Source organism: Pimephales promelas, chromosome 12 (genome assembly GCF_988280905.1).
Source record: "Pimephales promelas chromosome 12, fPimPro1.hap1.1, whole genome shotgun sequence".
In the NCBI taxonomy this organism is placed as follows: domain Eukaryota; kingdom Metazoa; phylum Chordata; class Actinopteri; order Cypriniformes; family Leuciscidae; genus Pimephales; species Pimephales promelas.
In genome coordinates, this window is record NC_142780.1 from 35,857,295 (window position 1) to 35,874,702 (window position 17,408).

Here is a 17,408-nt window from a genome sequence, read left to right on the forward strand (position 1 = left end):
TTAATAATTTTTGAAAAAAATAATATATATATAGAAATATATATATTTTTCCATGGCAAAATAGACCATAAATATTGCATAAATATTAATAAATTCAATCAAATTGTCTCAAAATACTAAATTACAAAGAATAAATATTATAGAACAAAAATAAATTGCATTGGTTTTACTGGGATGGAGGAAATTTAATTTTTAGGTGTCCGGTCACTTTTGACCGGGAGGATAACAAGTGTGACTCCGAAAGGGTTAAAAAGAGGCGAATGGTAGAGCTTGACAAATGCAGCTGTTGCAGGACAACAGGTGTACCAAAGGGTGATGTGGATGTGGTCACGTGACTGCATCATCAACTGATTCGCCCCAGAGCGATCAGTGCGCTGTGAAAACGATCCAAAACCCCCCTAGAAAATGCCACAAAGTGTAATTTTTCACCCTTGGGTCCGGACCAAACGAACCGAACGATCCCTCAGTGTATACGTTAGTGGATCATCCCTTTCCTTTCTGTGTTTTTCCTGCATCTTCTAGTATCTCCAGAGGCGTCAGCAGGAGAACACGCAGCGCCAGAGTCGCGGAGAGCCGCCGTTACCCGAGGAAGACATCAGTAAGATGTTCAAGCCGCCTCAGGCTCCTCCTCGCATGGACACACTCCTCATCGCAGGTACGCTCTTCACACACACTCTGCAGGCCGCTGGATGTTTATGGTCCTCCGTCCAGAAGAATTGATCCATGAATTGGTCAATTCAGCAGTAAACGGATCAGTTTAAATGGGAATGGGAATTACTGCAGGTCTTAAATCTTCACGCTGCTCTTATCCTGATGGAGATGCGGGAAGGTTTGCCCTCTTTTATCAGAGAAACATCTTTTCTTTTTTGCTATTAACATGATTAATCTCATTTAATCACATTTTATTTTGCTTTTGCGCAGCCAAGTGTAGTCATGGCTCTGCAATACAGATCGTTTCTTCTGTCCCAATTTGGCCAGAAATTAAGATTTATATATATATATATATATATATATATATGAAGAGTTCAGATGCAAAAGCCTCTAAATGCCATTTGAAATTTTCTTCTTTAATGATGATTTTTGTCAAACTTGTATATTTAAGTTCAGTAATTTCACTTAAATAACAATTAATAGGTAATTATCATTGCCATTTAAGTGAAATTACTGAACTTAAATATACAGGCTTGACAAAAATCATCATTAAAGAAGAAAATTTCAAATGGCATTTAGAGGCTTTTGCATCTGAACTATTAATATATATATATGTATATATATATATATATATATATATATATGTGTGTGTGTATTTGTAATATATATATATATATATATATATATATATATATATATATATATATATGTATGTATATTTATATGTATATGTGTGTGTATGTGTATATATATATATATATATATATATATATATATTAATAAATATATGCTCTATTTTTAATGCTCTATTATTTAGCTATATGTATTTTTAATGGAATAATGCTCTGTTTTTAATGCTCTAATATTTAGCATATTTTTTATGTAATAGTGCTCTATTGTTTTTAATGCTCTCTTATTTAGCTATATATATATTTTTTATGTTATACTCTATTAGTTAGACATTAGACAGTTTTTTTTATTTAATGCTCTATTTTTAATGCTCTATTATTTAGCTATATATATATATATATATATATATATATATTTTTTTTTTAATGTTATGCTCTATTTTTAATGCTCTATTTAGCTATATGTATTTTTATGTAATAATGCTCTATTATTTTTAATGGTCTTATTTAGCTATATATATTTTTTTATGTTATGCTCTATTTTTAATGCTCTATTATTTAGCTATATATATATATATATATATATATATATATATATATATATATATATATATATATATATTATTTTTTTTAATGTTATGCTCTATTTTTAATGCTCTATTTAGCTATTTATTTTTATGTAATAATGCTCTATTATTTTTAATGCTCTTATTTAGCTATATATATATTTTTTTATGTTATGCTCTATTTTTAAGGCTCTATTTTAATGCTCTATTATTAAGCTATATATATATATATATATATATATATATATATATATATATATTAATGTTATGCTCTATTTTGAGTGCTCTATGATTTAGCTATATATATATATAATTGTGCAACTCTGAGAATGGAAGTTAATTGGTTTAAACCCTTGCTTTTTGAAATCATAAAACTGGTCAAATGCATAAAAGTGAGTTAAAACAAAGATATATTACACTTGTTATATTGCTATTTTTGTCCCCAAGTAAAAATGTATTATTATGTGTTTTCAATCCAGTATTAACATAACAAAATAGATAATTTTTTCTTTGTTGGTTTTGATCAGTGGATCAGGGTGGTTTGGTTTGCGTCGTGATATGCAAGTCTTCATTTTTCTAAAAGGTCTTTTTAAGTGGCGTTTAATTCAAGGCAGATAATCTGCATCCAGCCATGAAACTCTATAATAACTCCATCACTACTGCATACTAATGCAAAATAACCGTTCCCATTCAAAGTTGCAAATTCATCTTGGGATATGGCGTACAACAAAATAAAGCAGCGTTTCCTTCCCCCGTCTTCAAGAGAATACACTCGCTGGCAACAAACTGGCACAGAATATCAGTAATAAAGATGTGTGTGTCGAGCGTCAGACGAAACACAGTAACAGCTGTCGTGTTCTCTAGCGCTCGTGTGTGTGTGTGTGTGAGACGCTTCTGGAGGGAATTACACCCAATCATTCTGAACACACACTTCGACTCACACCAAACCAACATTAGAGACGCTGCGATGCCATTGGTTCGCCACGCCATCACACGTCCATTAGCCAATTAGATGCCATTATCAAATAAGCAGAATTTGCGCACAGTGTATGATACAGAAACCTCGTATATCTCGCTTCACACACGTTTCATATCATAAGCTAATTTTTCAGACTCAAACCACAAACCTGTGACTTCAAGCTTGTGTTTTGTTGTAGTTTTGCCGGATCTCCTACATCTGAATGACACTTCTTGTCGTCTATAATTTCTTTGTTTTCTTCCTCACCAGGACAAATCAACAACTACTGTCAGAACATTAAGGAGTTCACCTCGCAGAACCTGGGGAAGCTGTTCATGGCCGAGGGTCTTCAGGGTCACAACAGCTAAAGAGAGAATCCAGCCTTTTCCATCTCTACACACACACACACACACACACACACACACCATTATGATGAGCTCAAGGAGAGATCCTCTACAGTTTTTGTGCGATTTGTACAATAAAAATGTATGCATCTCTCATAACGGTCTACTTGTCTTTGTGGCGTGTGTTCATTCTGTGTCTGAAGGAATAGTTTTTCTTGAGTTTCACCTTTAAAAGCTCGTCTGACAGACTGTCGGATCTGGAATAATCACGTGCACAATGAAGGGTGTACGACCACAGCACGTTATCTGCTCGCGAGTGTTAAAAAGATTTCCTGAGGAAGAGCGATTACATGCGATCCATCCGAGGGTTGCATCTGCTGTCCATTTATTCGTAATTGCAGAAGCACTTTCAATCGGTCGCGTGTGTGTGTGTGTGCGCGCATTTTACAGCGTCATAAGTGGCTCTCGACTTCTAAACTGTTCATGCAACTTTTAACGCGACATTATCAGGGTTCTGTCGGGCTTAATCATCTCTACGCTCTCTAAATACTGATGTGTATATATACATAGTTTGCAATGAACGTAATGTTTTATACACATCATTTTAAAATTTGATTATGCTGTTTGCAATGCATCATGGGATTGTAGTTCTTTCCCTCGCTAACGCTGCTAAGTTAAGTCTTTATCTCTTATTTTTGTCTTTTCAAATTTTTTTTTTCTTCAAATCAAAGGTTATAATGTGCCGGCTGGTTTGATTCATGTCTCATAACGCTTTAACTAAGACTTCTTTTTAATCCCTATGGAAAAAATGAATGAATGCATTCAATAATACAAACAAAACACTGGTAGCATTAAAATAGCAATTTATCATGTTAATGCATTTAAACCAAGCTGTTCAATCATCTCTAAATACTGATGTGTGTGTATATATAAATATATTGCACGAACGTAATGTTTTATACACATCATTTTAAAATGAGTTTTTAATTTGATTATGCTGTTTGCAATGCATCATGGGATTGTAGTTCTTTTCCTCGCTAACGCTGCTAAGTTAAGTCTTTATCTCTTATTTTTGTCTTTTCAAAAAAAAAAAAATTCTTCAAATCAAAGGTTATAATGTGCCGGCTGGTTTGATTCATGGCTCATAACGCTTTAACTAAGACTTCTTTTTAATCCCTATGGAAAAAATGAATGAATGCCTTCAATAATACTGGTAGCATTAAAATAGCAATTTATCATGTTAATGCATTAAAACCACGCTGTTCAAAAACTGCTACAAACCAGTGTGTTTATAACAATAATATTGTGAAATACCATCTTGGTTTTTAATGCATTAACATGATAAATTGCTATTTTAATGCAACCAGTGTGTTATGTTTGATTTGTTGAATGCATTTATTTTACTGTGCATTACTGCGTTCCTGTCCTTGACTTTTTTGATCACTTGTTTTTTGCACATTTTCAGTTAGTAGCTAAAAGAAGTCTGATCTGGTTCTTGTAAAGATTATTCTGGCGTATTCATAAATCCCTTTAGCAGCGGAGCGTGGGTGAAACAACATTAATTTGGAGACAAAAGCATTGAGTGTTAATCGCTTTTCCACATCATTTTCTAATTCTTTTCTAACTGTCATTTTATTGTTGTTACCTGCATACTGTATAAGCAGCCGCTGTGCTAGATTATAATTTATATATCTGTAATATATGATCAATATAAAGATCCACCTTTGGTCAAATGCACTATGGCTCAATTAGCTTTTCATTTTGTTTGCAGGGCTCTATAAAATGGGACATTTTACTGAATTGGTTTCTCAAACTCCAAATCTCCAAATTTGAAGGCTTCTTGATATTGATATTTTTTTATATTTTTATGGATTATTCAAGAAATGTTTCATCAAGCCAATGTTTTTTAGTGTCTGTGCATGGGGGAAATATAGTTCCTATATGTAAACAATGTATTGCTAAATTTATATAGAAGTTTGTTTCCGCCTCACAATAAAACATTTTTAAAAGGTAATTGCGATTTTTTTTTTTTTTTTTTTTTTTTTTTTTAATCTCAAATTTGCGAGTTTACATTTCACAGTTCTGAGCAATAAGTCAATTTTTATTTAATTTCTCAAAATTGTGAGTTTCAGTGTTGGGTAAGTTACTCTAAAAAAGTAATTAATTACTAGTTAATTACCTCTTCAACAGTGTAATTAGATTACTACTAATTACTCTCTCTAAAAAGTATTTAATTACTTTTAATTACTAATTACTTACAAAAATCCCATATCAATCTCAACCAGCTGAATAATACAAGGATAGACGTGAATCTGTTTTAATTCTTTCAAATAAATACTATAAATTTGCATTATCCCTAAACAGACCAAGGTGGAGAAGGTTACATTATAAAAACATACTTTTTAACATCAGACAATACATTTTGATGTTAAACCCACGATTTTTTTGTGTCTGATCTCATGATATTTCACACTTTTTTCATACATATTTTACAATGAATTTGTACGAGTGCGGTCGTACGATTTAGACACCTCGTAAAATGCATACGAATCGCTGTGAGATCGGATTGATACACAGTATTTACCTCAATTACATCAGAAGTAACTGAAATTAAATTACAGATAAATTAAGAGTAATCCCTTACTTTACATTTTCAAGGTAAAAGTAATTAAATTGGTGAGTTTATATCTCACAATTCTGACTTATTAACACAAGTAGTCTATCATGCAATTCTGATATAAAAAGTCAGAATTGTGAGAAGAAAGTAGCAATTACCCTTTTAATTTTTCATTCTGTGGTGGAAACGAGTTTCCATAAATTAGGAAAGTAATCTAAAGTCGACAGGTTGGTGAATCATGTGTTATCCTTCATGTTAGTGTTCGGATCCGTCCAGACTGATGTCCTTTACTCCTGAACACAAGCATGCACTTCACATTGTGTGAGGAATAGATTCAGAGGCCTGTGTGTGTGTGTGTGTGTTGATTAAACACAGCAGCTGCGGCTCACATCAGCTTGTCAGTAATGATGGACATCGCGTCGGATTAATAAAATGAAGCGAGTTATCTCGCTGTTAAGTCATGACTCTCTTACTTTCCTCTTTGTCCTCCTCTTCTCTGAAATTGCCATGGCAACTGCAGATTCCCAGCGCACACGAGAAGAGTCTCGCCCCTTCTGGAGGTAATCCTCAAAACCAATGAAAATATTGATTTAGCAAAGGTGTGGGTGGGAAAGATGAATGAAGGATGTGTGTGATGAGAGGAAATATGGAAGATTGCTGACCAAGACAAGTAATACTGTGTGTGTGTGTGTGTGTGTGTGTGTGTGTGTGTGTGTGTGTGTGTGTGTGTGGATGGATGGGTAGTTTTAGGGGTCGGGTTAGTGTGTGATGGGCAGGTTTAAGGGTCGGTTGTGTGTGTGTGATGGGTAGGTTTAGGGGTCGGGTTAGTGTGTGATGGGTGCACCTCTGCCATTGTCAGAGAATGTCTAATTGAAGAGAATTGGCACTGGCTGGTTACTTCCGGGTTCTGGACTGGCTGCAGTAACGCGTCTCTGTCCATGCGGGGGCGCTCGCGGTCGAGTGCAGAATGAATGTGAGTCAATGGGGTTTCACCCCCAGAAATCCACTTTTCTCAGGATGTAATTTTTTGTCAAGTAATTTGAAAGTTGCATTCAAAAGGGAGGGCTAACATAATACACTCAGCTGAAAATTGCATTTTTAAGTTCACTTATCTGTTCTAAAAACTGTGATGACGTCACACAATAGCAGAATGCTAGCGTGTTCTGGCCAACAACAGCCTGTAAGAAATCAAAAGGACATAAGTACTCGTTCATTCGACTTTTGGCCTATAATCTATATTGAACTTGCGGAATCAACAATAAAATCTATTTTGATTTAACGACAAGCAGGTGAAAGAGACACATTTAGCCCCATAGACTCCCATTCATTCTGCACTCGCTCATGATCACCTCTAGTGGAATTCTAATGGAACTGCAACCAAGGTGATACACAACGGGGCTAATAGGAAGTGCCAAGGCTCTCCGTTAGATGGGCTCTGCCATTGTGTAATTACTAAATTGAGCTCTTCTTGCGCTTGAAAGGATAATTTTACAAAAATAAGGTCTGAAATCTGCGATCTCGGCGAGTACACTTAAATCAAAAGGTGGTCCAGTATCAGTGTGTTTTATCCATGCTTTCTGGTTTTCAAAGTGACATCTGCCTAATATTCCTTCTGCTGTTTTAATCTTAATCAAACAACAAAAGACAAAGAATAAGAAAAATCACTCATTGCCATTGTTTGAATAACATTAATAAGGGTTTATTTTTGTACAGGGTTATTTTGTGTTTGATTGCTTTATTCAGGCTCTCTACCTGAGAAGTACCGTTATTTGTAAATCCCGCTGTAGTGAATCATTTGATCCCTTTGTACTCATCTCTGATCACCAAAAAAATCCTTGAAAACAAATATCCTATTGCCTTAAAATATCTTGAATGTAACTCGACACCCTTGCCTCATTTAGTATGCACGGTTCTATGAATATGCAAATGAGCCCCGCCAGCGGGCGTTATCCCGCAGAGATCTGGTCATCATATCATCAATCATCAGCTGATAACAACCTGTCACTCATATGACATCACAAAGAACAAGCGTCCAATCAATCCCTGATGGGTAAAATCAAGCCCCGCCTACATCCAAACGCCGAGTGCCGAAGTTACGACGTCACTCTGTAGGCCAAAACGCGGAAGTGAGTTAGCATTTTAGCACTACCGGTTCCCTCGCTCTAAAGCCTATGGGATTTTTGAATGGGTTTTTGCTAAATCGCCTGAAATAAGGTCTGTGGTGAACAAAGCCTCTAAATATTTTCACGTTTTCATCTATGACATAGAACACACAGTTATAACCTGCTTATATGTTTTTTTGAAAACTTTCATTGTGTCTGATTGTGTTTTTTAAAATCGTTATATAGGCTTACTCAAAATGTATAAATTTTGGATTAACTTGTAAAGATTATCTTGATAGACAAAACGTGTAAGGGTCACAACTCTTTGTTAAACACAGATCTTATTTTTTGCGATTTTCCAAAAGTCTATGGGGAAAATGCATTGCCCATGCGCCGCTAGCTTCCGGGTTGTCCTACAAAGTGACGTCATCACTTCGGCATTCGATTAGTCATACAAAATTGAGACAATTTTTATATATAATAATAATAATGAATTAAATGTTTAACCTAAGTATATCACATGAATAAAATGTATGGACTGGTTTGAAAAGAGGTAACATGGGCTGGAAAATATAGATTTAAACAATTTCTTGTTGTTTGTGATGTCATGTGAGTGACAGGTTGTTGTAGAGAAGGGATGCTGTGTAGCTGATGTTTTTGATATAAAATGTATAAAAAACGGCATGTGTAAATCGGTTAGAAAAGCACATCCCACCCAAAATAAAAAAAAATAATAAGCATAGTCAATTTTGATTTAAATCCGCAGTGGATGTGACTACCAATGGCACACTGCATTTGAAGCGGCCACTGTTAATAAATCGTCCAGTAACGATGTCCAGAAGCCCCTGACTGAGCTGTGACTCTAAAAGCTCGATGTTTTTAACGTTTAGAGCAGATAATCCAGAGCACTTACTGTCAGAGTGACCCAGACTGGCTTTTGCAGACGCCTGCAGGTGATTTAGACAAAAGCTTTCTGTGCGGGTTAACCTTGGGTTTGAGAAACTCGTTCAAGGTTTGGAGGCCGGTAAATTCTCCCCGAGCGTCAGCGTTTTCACATTGCTTACCTCAGGAACCGAGGAATAAATTCTCAGCCAATTTTCAGAGCTGAAATCGCTTCTTTCTCTGCCTTTCTCCATGGCGCTCGTGAAGAACAGCTCAGGGCTCTTACTGACGGCGGAAGTGACTTTGCAAATGTGAAGTCGCCACTTTCCAATATGGTCTTTTACATGAGTTGTTTATTGCGTCTCGTGAATGAGTTGTTTTGCCACGAAACCTTGTAAACACTGAAACGAATCTGGTCTGTTGCAGGAATATTTAATGCCCATATGGCTGTCGTTCAGAAATGAACTCAACACAAACTATAATGATCTGATTACGCTGGGCACACACACTTATTTAAGAGGACAGATGTTCCCTAATGGACATATTTATAGAAGTACTGTCACTTTTATCACGCATAAAAACTCAAATCATGCAGCTTGAGGAGGAGACGTGCTTTTACTTTTCAAACTCACGATCTGTGACTAGATTAAGACGATAAAACAAGCAGAAATATTGCCATAATCTCTTTGACTGATTGAGGAAGTGTTCAAAAAAAAATGTTTTGAATCCGTTTGGTGACGCAAGAAGTCGAAACAACATTTCAGCTTTAAGTGAATTTGACAATGCACATGTAAACTCGTGTCTATGAGCCGAAAGCATCTGTGATGAAAACAAGGGACAACTATTAAGACATCCATTAGCTAAGTGTACGAACAGATCTTCATACAATGAAGGAGTAAAGCTCTGACAGCCCATGAAGGGAATAGTTTCAAACCATTAGGCCTAATTATAAAGCCTTAGCGAGATAATTAAGCTTTTTCTTTTTTGTTTCTTAAAGTGAGTCATTTCTCTGCCACTTTAATGCCACTAATTGAAACCGGTTTCCCAAACACTAATATTAATATGAGCAGTTTAGCACCGACACTATGAAATGAGATTTGCTGCGTAATGGTGGAAATATTTCTGTTATTGAACAAAACTGAATCAACAGTGAACTGAATCGATCATCTCTTTGAATTCATTGTAAACAGTATAGTCAACATTTGAAATGGATCAAATAAAGCTAATCAAAGTTGTCAAGAGTTGTTCTTTGCAGTTTGCACTGAAACTGTCTTTTGGACCCCATTGAAGTCCATTATATTGAGAAAAATGCTGGAAAGTTTTCTTCAAAAACCTTAATTTCTTTTCGACTGAAGAAAGAATGACATGGACATCTTGGATGACACGGGGGCGAGTAAATTATCAGCAAAAGTGTTTTTTTTTTTAAAGTGAACTACTCCTTTAACAATTAAGAGACTGCTAATTTGAGCTGAATTATGGCATTGTTGTTTTCATAACTGATGAGATTTACAGCCTTAGTTTTCTTGAAGCTTCTTTTAAAGTAAATAAATGTGACTCGCTATTGGTCTCCCAAACAGATAGTCCCGCCCCCCGACCAATGCCATTGGTTGAGTCAGTGTCGCTGTTGGGCTGTAAACCCTAACGCTCAAAATTATTAATTGGTTTGAGTAGGACAAACTAGAGTATTTAGTACATTCTTTTTCTTTCAACTTCACAGAACTTAATATATTTAAAGTAAACCGAACTGTTTCTTTGTTTTGAGTTTTATTAAATGAATTATCTTAATTTAGATGAAGTTAAGTTTAAATTAAACTGGGCTGGCGTTTCTATTTCCCACCATGACTCTCAAAAGGGAGAGTAAATGCTAAAAGTAAGTGTGATATAATGCTTTTTTTTTGTGCAAGATTAATGATTTAGGAGTGATTAATGTTTTGTTATGCTAATTTAGAAGTATTTCTGTTAATGTTGGTTTTCGGAGAGTTTCCATGGATACTCCACTTTTTATTTTTGGAAATAGGCTCATTTTACCACTCCCCCAGAGTTAAACAGTCGAGTTTTACCATTTTCAAATCCAATCAGTCGATTTTTTGATATTTCGAAGGATATCAGTAACCAGATAGTTTCTGGTCTCATTGACTTCCATAGTATATTTTTTTCCTATGGAAGTCAATGAGACCAGAAACTATCTGGTTACTGATATTCTTATAAATATCAAACAATCGACTGATTGGTTTCGAAAATGGTAAAACTCGACTGTTTAACTCTGGGGGAGTGGTAAAATTAGCCTATTTCCCCCCAAAAAAGTGGAGTATCCCTTTAACTTGAAATGTTTAAGTATAAAATAAAAATCTGCCAGTTCTGCTTACTTAATCTTTGAATTTCTCAACGTAAAAAAAATTGAGGCTACTGATTGACTCTTGCCAAATTATTCTGGTTTACAGTGTGGTTGAGATGCTCATCAAATCAGATTGGACATCCTCTGCATATTAACAAGGAATATCATAAGATCTATTAACACTGAAACCCTCTGAACTGAGTTTGTCTGCAGTCCGGCCCAGATCTCTGCAGGATGACGCCGCTGAACTACCAACCACTGAAGCTGAGGTGAATTTTAATGCTGTGTTTCTGTGTCTGCACTATATGTTGGAACATTTTGTAAATGTTATGTATTCTCTCCATCAGCTTGACTGACGTGCTTCTCCCCCAACCCAAAAAAAGGAAACATATTGAGCTCCATAAGTAGGCAGCATTTACATGTTGAGATGTGAAAGCGGTTACATAAAGGCAATGCGTAATGATGGAGGTTTTCTAAGTACAGCACCGACAAAATCCAAAGATAGCAAACCGAGAACATTTTTTTAAATAAATACAGTTTATTAATGTCTTTAAGTACAGAAAATTGTCCTATGTAAGTCAAATGGACTGTATTACTCTGTATATTAGTGTGCTGTTTGTGAAGCCGAGCAACATGCTAAATTATAGCAACCAGGGATTTTGTACAAGGGGTAATATTAGTTGTTTATGAGGAGCCATTTCAGTTCGGATGCTTCCTAGCAAGGCTGCAATAAAGGTGATAGTGTTTTCCAGGGACAGTCCCTGTTTTTGGTGTCCTGTCCCAGTTTTACAGCATGCAAATACTCCCACTGCAATGACACTTCCCAGAAGAAAACGCTGGATCCGTGGAAGCGACTAAAAATTGACACACACACATATATATATATATGTAACGGAGGCCAGCTATTTGATACATTGGTGCCGTGACCCGGATGGTAGTGAGGTTTATGGGAGTGAGAGTAACGGAGGCCGTCTATTTGGTACATTTGGTGCCGTGACCCGGATGGGAGTGAGGTTTATGGGAGTGAGAGTAACGGAGGCCGTCTATTTGGTACATTTGGTGCCGTGACCCGGATGGGAGTGAGGTTTATGGGAGTGAGAGTAACGGAGGCCGTCTATTTGGTACATTTGGTGCCGTGACCCGGATGGGAGTGAGGTTTATGGGAGTGAGAGTAACGGAGGCCGTCTATTTGGTACATTTGGTGCCGTGACCCGGATGGTAGTGAGGTTTATGGGAGTGAGAGTAACGGAGGCCGTCTATTTGGTACATTTGGTGCCGTGACCCGGATGGGAGTGAGGTTTAGGGGGGTGAGTGTAACGGAGGCCAGCTAGTAGTTGCTGTGCGAGTAAAACCTCACTCCCCTGATCTAAATAGGCACTCTAGCGACAAATGCTAGAGGCTGCAGTCTTTAGCCTCCTTGTTAGAGCGCCTGACTCACGCCGTAGACCCGAGTTCGAGGCCCGCTCGGAGCAGATTGAGTGGGACCCGGGTGGAGGGGTTACATATATATATATTCAAATGCACATAACGATAAACTAAACATGTAATTTGCAGGTGCACGCCGTCAACATTTCACAGGTTTCCCAAGTTGGGTCATGGTTGGACGTCCAAATAGTGGAAATAATTTGGACATTGAATAGATGTCCAGAATTGGTCATGGGCCGACAGACAAAATATAGACATGTTTAGTGAGACTGTTGTCGTGCAAAAGTTCGTCCGGAAAAGTTTCGTTTTTTTGTTAGAGCGGTGTCGTGTTAGCGGCCCATAGTTAATAACTAATGATCTTTGCAATGGAATTGAATCATTTGAAACTAACTTTATCTGGATAATAACTTTATTCTATGTCTAAACTATTTCTGTTACTGTAATCTCCTGTTATCACTGCTTTGAAACAGTCTACATTTTTAAAGCGCTGTATAAATGAAAGCGACTTGACTGATGACATGAAGGCGAGAGGGTTATTCTCATTGGCAGCTTTAGTAGCCTACAAAGCCAAAATTGCAATAATGTTTTTATTTTTGAAAGAAATGTGCTCACCGAGGCTGGATTAATTTGATCAAAAATATTGTGAAATTTTATTTGCTTTAAAACAGTTTTCTATTTGAATCTATTATAAAAAATAATGTGTTCCTGTGATTTTCAGCATCATTACTCCAGTCTTCAGTGTCACACGATCCTTCAGAAATCACTCAAATATGAGGATCTGATGATCAAGAAACAGTTATGATTATTATTAATGTGCTGCGCCATATTTTTGTGGAAGCAATCCATTGTTTGGGGATTCTTTTGATCAATTTCATGCATTCTTGCTGTATAAAAGTACATCTAAATTAATTAAAAATGCGCTGTATATCACATAATTTGCATTATTCAGATTCTGTAACATGCGTTACCTACGCTTGTGTAACTCATCACCTCCGTCAGTGGCGTTTTATTTCATTATCTAGTGTGATTCATTGATTGGCCTCTGCCCGTGTGAAAGGATCGAATGATCTAGAGTCACGCTCAGGAATGGTTTGCCCTTTTTCTCCAGCTTTTGTCACGATTCGTGAGCTATTTAGGGGTTGGAGAATATTAACAACGACCGGACGTGAGATAAAGTTCACCATTTCCATCATCAGTGATTCCTGAAGAGGGTTAACATTATGATAAGACACCTATAGCTCAAGCTTTGATTTCAACTATTTCCAGGCCTTTTTTGATTTATGCTCTTAATGATTCTTCCAATAGCATGCCGGACAGTCCTGAAGAGTGTTTACAACCTTTTTCCTTTGGCATGTTTAATATTTACTGCTCAATCAGTTTTAAAAGTCCCCCTGTGGTGAAAATCCAGCTTTTAATGTTGTTTATATGTGTGTATGTGGTGTTTTTAATACGCTTAAACCATGTGTAAGGTCAGTATTTCCTCCTTAAAACTGCAGTGAACCAAAGACGCGGTGTGAAATCGCTGTTTCTGATGTCACAAACGACCTTGTAACCAATCAGATCAACGCGTGATCGTCAACCAGTGGATGAGCGGAGGCGGGGCTCATTTGAATATTCATAGAACCGCGCATACTAAATGAGGCACGGGTGTCGAGTTACATTCAAGCTATTTTAACTTTTAAATATGTCATTTTGGGGATCAAAGATGACTTTTTTGTCAGTTTTGAGCTCTATTATTTGCTAACACACATCTGAAGGTTGACAATCCATCTTTGGCATGCTTTTTTTACCACGTACAGTAATTTCACATCTTATTTAAGGACATTTTGGGATGCAGCCATTGAGAAGTGCTTTGGGACTCTCGGTTTTGTCACGTCTCCTTTGGGCAGTCAATATCAAGGTTGACAAAACATGATTGATGGCTTGATGGGCTCAGCGGGACAGCCGGTGCCAGGGTTCAATATAAGCAGGACTTTGGAAAGCACAAGGTGGAATAAAACAGCTCTCCGAGGTTTTTGTGGCATTGACATAGAGTTGAAGGACCATAAACCCGCTGTAATGTATGAAGCTCTCTCCATTGTGTGACTGATAGTGATGGCAGGCGCTCATTTCCACGGCACTGCAGGCGTCCAGCTGCCCGTGTGAATCCTGGGCTGGCGTGTCTGTGGTTTTATAGCCGGCGTATGTGTATGATTAGTGTTACTGCGCTCCGGACAACAGCGTATGAATAATGGAGAGGTCACACGCCGTCAAAAGATCCAATTTCTTCTGTGTGTGCCGCTGAGCTTTGTTCTCAGATCAGGCCGAACATTAGGTTTCAAGAAGACCTGCTGTTTAAAATGAACTTTCCCCCTATGGATGGTCATTTGGCATCGAGTTGGACTTTATGAATCGAATCTGATGTCACGGTATGAGTTTGGAGCTGTGTTTGGAGCTCCATTTCAACCTGATTTAATTCTTATTATTACGTGTTTCCTTAATTTCTTTTAAGCTGTCGTCAACCCTAACATACTTTCAGCTTTTGTGTTTGTTTAATGGTGCAAAATCGTAATCGGTCCAAGTACCCCTGGTTGTTACATTGTCATTCAAAAGTTTGGCGTCAGAAATAAATATTTTTATTCCAGAGGAAATAATACAGTAAATTGATGACACATACATTTATTACAGTACAAAAGATTCAATTTCACATAAATTCTATTCTAATGAACTTTCTCATCAGAATCCTGAAAAAAAAAATATTCAACACAATAATGAGGCAGCAAAACGGTTTTCAACATTGATAATAATCCGAAATGTGTCTTGAGCATCAAATCATCATATTAGAGTGATTTCTGAAGGATCATGTGACACTGAAGACTGGAGTTTTGATGCTGATATTCAGCTTTAATCATAGGAATATTTCCAGCCAGTTTTGTTGAGAATTGGACATTTTGAAGTGGGAGTACAGTGTTAAAAAAGGAATACAGTTATGTTTCAAAATGGTGACTACTGTAATTCTTGGAGTCTAAATGTAAGATCAATTGTGATCAGTGTGAGAAGACGAATCAGAAACTGAGAATTTTGTTTCTAGGACAAATGGTTCAAAAGTTATTACCAAATGAAACGTGAATTTTTGAACTGGTGGTGGCGCTAAAGAGTTGGTGCTAGAGACCCCAAAGTTGGTCAGATTACTATTTAGGGCCATCTCTATCATTGCACCAAATTTCACTGCCATAGACTCTCGTTTGGGTCCAGATACATCCCCTTCAGTGCTTGGCGTCTAATTAAAGGGTTAGTTCACCCAAAAAATGAAAATTAAGTCATTAATTACTCACCCCCATGCTGTACCAACCCCGTAAGACCTTCGTTCGTCTTCGGAGCACAAATGAAGATATTTTTGATTAAATTTGAGAGCCGAATCACTACCACCTCCACTCCTAAGGGAATGACACTTGACGGCCAGGAAAGTTAATGAAGAAAATGTTTCCAAGTGACTACCGTGGCTCAACTATAAGTTTATCAAGCGACGAGAATACTTTTTGTGCGAAAAAACAAACAAAAATAACGACTTTATTCGACTATTCCTTTCTTCCTTGTTGGCTTGAGACGAGACTTCAAGAGATTTCCACGACGCATGCGCGAGAATTGCGATCTCCTTTAACTACTTCAGTTCAGTTCTCGCGCATGCGTCGTGGAAATCTCTTGAAGTCTCGTCTCAGGCCAACAAGGAAGAAAAGAAATAGTCGAATAAAGTCGTTATTTTTGTTTGTATTTTCGCACAAAAAGTATTCTCGCCGCTTGATAAACTTTTCGAAAAAAACATTTTCTTCATTGACTTTCTGGGCCGTCAAGTGTCATTCCCTTAGGAGTGGAGGTGGTAGTGATTCGGCTCTCAAATTTAATCAAAATTATCTTCATTTGTGCTCCGAAGACGACCGAAGGTCTTACGGGGTTGGTACAGCATGGGGGTGAGTAATAAATGACTTAATTTTCATTTTTGGGTGAACTGACCCTTTAAATATGTAAAGGATCACATTTTTGCATTGACAAAGCAACAGAATTCATTAATTTTTAATAAGATTTAACAAGAGTGACATTTGGGGAGACCATTTTTAATTCAGGGTGGTGATGGCGCAGTGGATAAGACACATGCCTTTGGTGTGAGAGACCCGGGTTCGAATCCACTGTGAGACACCCTGAGCAAGACGCTTAACCCCTAGTTGCAGACCCCAGAAGTGTGCGAACTCTGACATATATAGCAATTGTAAGTCGCTTTGGATAAAATCGTCAGCTAAATGAAGAAATGTAAATTCTATGAGCATTGACGCAAACAGTGGAGAAATGAGTGTGATCTGTCAGCTTTTTCACTGTAAGGGTTTTTCAGGGATGTAATAAGAGCTCCGTGGAAGGCCGTGTGATGAATTCTCTGCCGTCTGATTGAGTTTGATTCATGCGTTCATAATCGCCCGTCTTGTTCATGACGTGATGTTTCGCGCTGCTCCAATTTATATTCAAACAAGTTAGTTGGAAGAAAACTGATTGCTTGTGGAAAGCGCGGACAATGCATCTCGTTTGTGATCAAATTTCAAAAGCTATACGGCCAGTTTTGCAGTTTCTACAAGCAGCAATAAAGCCTCTCTGGGACATCATGTGATTTGGGTAGACGGCAGTGTGAAAAGCCGTGACTAACCCTGGATATTTTCCACAAACTCTTACCAAAGCTGTACGTGTTGAAAGTTTGTGAGAGTGTTTGTAGGATGAGGAAGAACGCTCCTCCTGAATGTGGCTTATCGGGATGCAGACAAGCGTTTTGAATGCCAGACATGAAAGGAGATGAGCTAACCAGATAAACTCTCTAAAGTCGGAGCTCTGGGCCAGACGTGCATCGCAAGATACGTTTCTCCGCAAACCACAGAGACG

The 17,408-nt window shown here is 37.2% G+C and overlaps 1 protein-coding gene and 1 long non-coding RNA gene across 3 annotated transcripts in view; both read left to right on the forward strand.

Moving 5' to 3' along the window:
- The window catches only part of eif3ha (eukaryotic translation initiation factor 3, subunit H, a), a 75,745-nt gene extending 72,438 nt beyond the window's left edge, over positions 1-3,307 (forward strand). The window contains exons 7-8 of the mRNA XM_039688755.2: positions 523-655; positions 3,075-3,307. Coding sequence (XP_039544689.1) covers positions 523-655; positions 3,075-3,172 — 231 coding nt within the window. The 3' untranslated portion in view covers positions 3,173-3,307. The remainder of the gene's footprint in view (positions 1-522; positions 656-3,074) is intronic.
- The window catches only part of LOC148977080 (uncharacterized), a 301,169-nt gene that overhangs the window by 249,957 nt on the left and 33,804 nt on the right, over positions 1-17,408 (forward strand). For both annotated transcript variants that reach the window (XR_016145834.1, XR_016145835.1), the window contains exon 2: positions 11,191-11,353. This is a non-coding gene — a long non-coding RNA (uncharacterized LOC148977080). The remainder of the gene's footprint in view (positions 1-11,190; positions 11,354-17,408) is intronic.